Below are 3,911 nucleotides of genomic sequence, written 5' to 3' on the forward strand. Positions count from 1 at the left end.
CTCTGTGATCATAATGGGACTATTATTGTGAAGGCCTTCCCTCAGTGACCAGACTGCTGAGTGGTGGTTGACACCTGCAGGAGCCAATCAGAGGCAGCGTGGGTCTTACCGTGCAGGGGCTCCTGGCTCAGGTAGGGGGGGTAGTGTTGGTAGGTGTAGGAGGCCTCTGGTGAGGTGGGGGCGTACGTCTGCTGCTGCTGCCAACAGCTCTGATGGTACCACTGTGTGTGGAGGGGGGGGGTGTTAACAGTGCGTTAACCTGCAGCTCATGTACACTTGATATTTAAAGGAACATGCAGTTTGACTTCCTGTTTACTACAGAGAGTTACTGGTGTTACTGGCCTCTGCAGCTCTGTGTGCCTCTTACCTGGACTCCCAAGTTGAAGTAATACTGGAGGACTCTGCAGTCTACACACACACACACACACACACACACACACACACACACACACACACACACACACACACACACACACACACACACACACACACACACACACGAGTGAGGAAGCAGACCAGTGTGGGAGGTCTAACATTAGATAGAGTTTGACCTCTGACCTCGGGGAAAGTCGCTGCCGTTAGGGTCGTAGGAGTAAGGGGGAGGAGCCACCATGGTGCAGAGAGGCTCACCCAGCTCGTTAACCAACCAGGGAGAAGAAGCTGAGACCGTCATGGCCGCTAGAGACAGAAGAGGAGGCTGTCACTGTGTGTGAGTGTGTGTGTGTGTGTGTGTGTGTGTGTGTGTGTGTACCTGAGCGTGGCTGTGTGTGTGCAGTTGGTGGCAGGTGAGCAGCTGCAGGTACATGTGATGATGGAGAGGAGGGTGAGGAGGAGGAAGAGGACGGTGAAGAGCAGATGACAGCTAATGGCTTCACTACCTGAAACACACACACACAGTAAAACACCAGCAGCCAATCAGTGACTGACTCAGGCTGAAGCCTAATGAATGAAGTTCGTGCTGATGATTGATGTTGAGCTGCTTCATAATCAATCATTTGATCACCTGTTCCTCTGATCTGAAGATTTGCAGCAGTGTGTGTGTGTGTGTGTGTATGTGTGTACCTGCTGTGTGTAGTTGTAGTTCAGGTCTGTTCTTGGTGGAGAGTCAGCAGGTCCTCCTTCCTGCTCATCCTTTCACAATAAGAGAAAACATAAAAGAAACCCTCCCTCACTGCAGCTGTGACATCACTGATCACGTGATCTGATCACATTAAAAGATGCTCAGTGAATTAAATGTTTAATTAGTAAAGATGAAAAGGTGGAAAACATCCTGTCGGGGGGGGGGGGGGGGGGCACAGGAGCAGAATGACTTGTTGACAGGTGGAGAGAACTGTGCTTCAGGTTAGACTCTGCAGGTCAGAGGTCAGGTGTGTTACCTGGTTGGGGGGGGGCTCAGTGGCAGTGTAAACACCGGAGGTCTGGTAGCTCTGATCTGAAAGAGTTTAAACCAAAGTCAGCAGCTGCTGTGAACCGAGGACAGACTTCGTGTCAGACAGCATCACTCACCCTGAGCGCTGTAGATGTACTCCTCTGTGTACTCACCTGAGACAGACAGGAAACATCACCTCAGGTGTGTTATACAAAATTAAAGCATTGTACAGGATTCAGTGTAAATACATCTATTCTACTTTATGATTAACACTCAACACTTCCTGCAGAATCTTCCAGATTAAAAGTCTAAAGGAGTGGGAGGGGTTACATCCTTTGAGTCACTGTTACACTTTTAATGTGAAACATCTGCAGGAAGTGCAGAGTATCTCAACCAATGAATGAAAGAAAGAATGAAGGAGAGGCAGGCATACTCTGGTCCGGACTCATCTGAGAACTTCCTGTCTGTTTTATCTCTTAAAAATATGTTTTGATTTATTGATTATTGATATCATTCCTCACCCTGGTCCTCCACAGTGCTTGTGTCCTCCTGGTCCTCCTCTGATGAGCAGACCGGGGTGTTTCCAGGTGGAGGTGCAGGTGGGAGGGGCCCCGACCCTCTCTGAACTCTGTAGGAGGAGCCAGGGGGAGGGGCACCCATGTTAGGGGGAGGGGCCACAGCTGGACCCTTTGGGAAATCGGATACCTTATTAAATACATGGGAACATTATTATGTTACCATGGAAACATGAGCATTTACAGAATCTGTCACCATGTTCACTGGACTGAAGCTACAGGCTGATCCTCCAGGTGTCCAATCAGAGTCTCTGTATGACGTCACAGGTGAACCAGCTGACTGACGTCACATGTCCAGAGCAGATATTCAGAGATCTGCTTCAGTAACACCTGGAGGACATCCTGTTTGTCTGCTTTAATATTTCTGTATCATCTGGTTTTTGGTTCTCACCGGCAGTGGCGGGAAGACCGTGTCACTGGCGTCGTCCAGCTGGTAGTATGCGATCGCTGCGTCCAGATCGGCCGGCTCCTCCACCGTCTCCGGCAGGAAACCAAACTGACATTCTTTGTTGAGAGCTGCGACCAGCTGACGGCGGCTCCGCCTGAACAGACACGAGTAAAAACCTTCTGATGATTTGAACTTTAATGTTTCTGAAACAACACATTAACTTCCCATTTCGTAAAAGATCGGCGGAACTGTGAAATAATGAACTCCTGTCCCTAACAGTTTGACTCCGTTTGTATTTTAGAAATAAGTTGCTATGGTTACCACGTGTCAGGTATGTCACTATTGCATCTTATTGAATAGCCAATATTAAATATTCACATTAACACATCAGCTGTTGCTTGATCAATAATCCTGTTAAAAACAACGAGACAAACATTTTAATTTTGTCTCGTTGGTATGTGAACTATTAACAATAAATAATTTATCTATATGATTATAGAATATAATGATGTTGCTGTTTACCGAGACCTGAAGGTGTAATTTTCGTAGTCGTGGTAATATCTTCTGCCAGGGTGATAATAGGTCAGCTGCGGACCAATCAGGTGACGGTTCAGGAAACGGGTTGAGCTTCTGACCACAATCCATTAGAGACACACACACACACACACACACACACACACACACACACACACACACACACACACACACACACACACAGGAGCTCCTCAGTATCGGGATGTGGTTTCTTTTATGGTACAACTGAGCAGTTGACAAGTACCAACTCCCACCTGGACGCTCCGTAGCGAGGAGGTCTAGCTGTATGGGGATGGTGGTGTGGGGGGGCATAGGGGTCATAGGTCATTGTTCCGGGTGATGGAGGAGGGGGTGGGCGGGGATGCCCTGCTGGCTGGAAGCGAGGGGGCAGAGTGGAGGGGGCGGGCCCTCCGTATGAAGAGGGCGGTGGCAACAGCAGCTCCGCCCCCTTCAACCCACTGCTACCCCGAGACTTCCTGAAGTAACGATGACGGTGATGGCGCTGACCACGAGAGTCTGAGTCTGAGGGAGATGGGACGAGACGAGGACAGAGACAAATACAGAGCACTACAGGACATCGTTATGGTAATCGGAGAGTCGTTACAGTAGGTCAGGAGAACGTTACGGTAGGTCAGGAGAACGTTACGGTAGGTCAGGAGAACCTTACACTTGGTCAGGAGAACATTACAGTAGGTCAGGAGAACGTTACGGTTGGTCAGGAGAACGTTACGGTAGGTCGGGAGAACGTTGCAGTAGGTCAGGAGAACGTTACAGTAGGTCAGGAGGCCAGGAGAACGTTGCAGTAGGTCAGGAGGACGTTACAGTAGGTCAGGAGAACGTTACAGTAGGTCGGGAGAACGTTACGGTAGGTCAGGAGAACGTTACAGTAGGTCAGGAGAACGTTACAGTAGGTCAGGAGAACGTTACGATAGGTCAGGAGAACGTTACGGTAGGTCAGGAGGACGTTGCGGTAGGTCAGGAGGACGTTACGGTAGGTCAGGAGAACGTTACGGTAGGTCAGGAGGACGTTGCGGTAGGTCAGGAG

At 49.5% G+C, this 3,911-nt stretch overlaps 1 protein-coding gene across 1 annotated transcript in view; it reads right to left on the bottom strand.

Annotated features, from left to right (window-relative positions):
* alg13 (ALG13 UDP-N-acetylglucosaminyltransferase subunit) overlaps nt 1-3,911 on the bottom strand; it is an 8,723-nt gene that overhangs the window by 1,109 nt on the left and 3,703 nt on the right. The window contains exons 13-23 of the mRNA XM_023427324.2: nt 3,121-3,388; nt 2,855-2,962; nt 2,336-2,486; nt 1,891-2,056; nt 1,507-1,542; nt 1,377-1,432; nt 1,063-1,131; nt 752-878; nt 559-678; nt 368-408; nt 110-221 (exon numbers count right to left, since the gene is read on the bottom strand). Coding sequence (XP_023283092.1) covers nt 110-221; nt 368-408; nt 559-678; nt 752-878; nt 1,063-1,131; nt 1,377-1,432; nt 1,507-1,542; nt 1,891-2,056; nt 2,336-2,486; nt 2,855-2,962; nt 3,121-3,388 — 1,254 coding nt within the window. The remainder of the gene's footprint in view (nt 1-109; nt 222-367; nt 409-558; nt 679-751; nt 879-1,062; nt 1,132-1,376; nt 1,433-1,506; nt 1,543-1,890; nt 2,057-2,335; nt 2,487-2,854; nt 2,963-3,120; nt 3,389-3,911) is intronic.

The sequence above is a fragment of the Seriola lalandi genome, unplaced genomic scaffold (genome assembly GCF_002814215.2).
Source record: "Seriola lalandi dorsalis isolate HSWRI2012SDOR001 ecotype SW California unplaced genomic scaffold, Sedor1 jcf7180002054858, whole genome shotgun sequence".
NCBI classification, from domain to species: domain Eukaryota; kingdom Metazoa; phylum Chordata; class Actinopteri; order Carangiformes; family Carangidae; genus Seriola; species Seriola lalandi.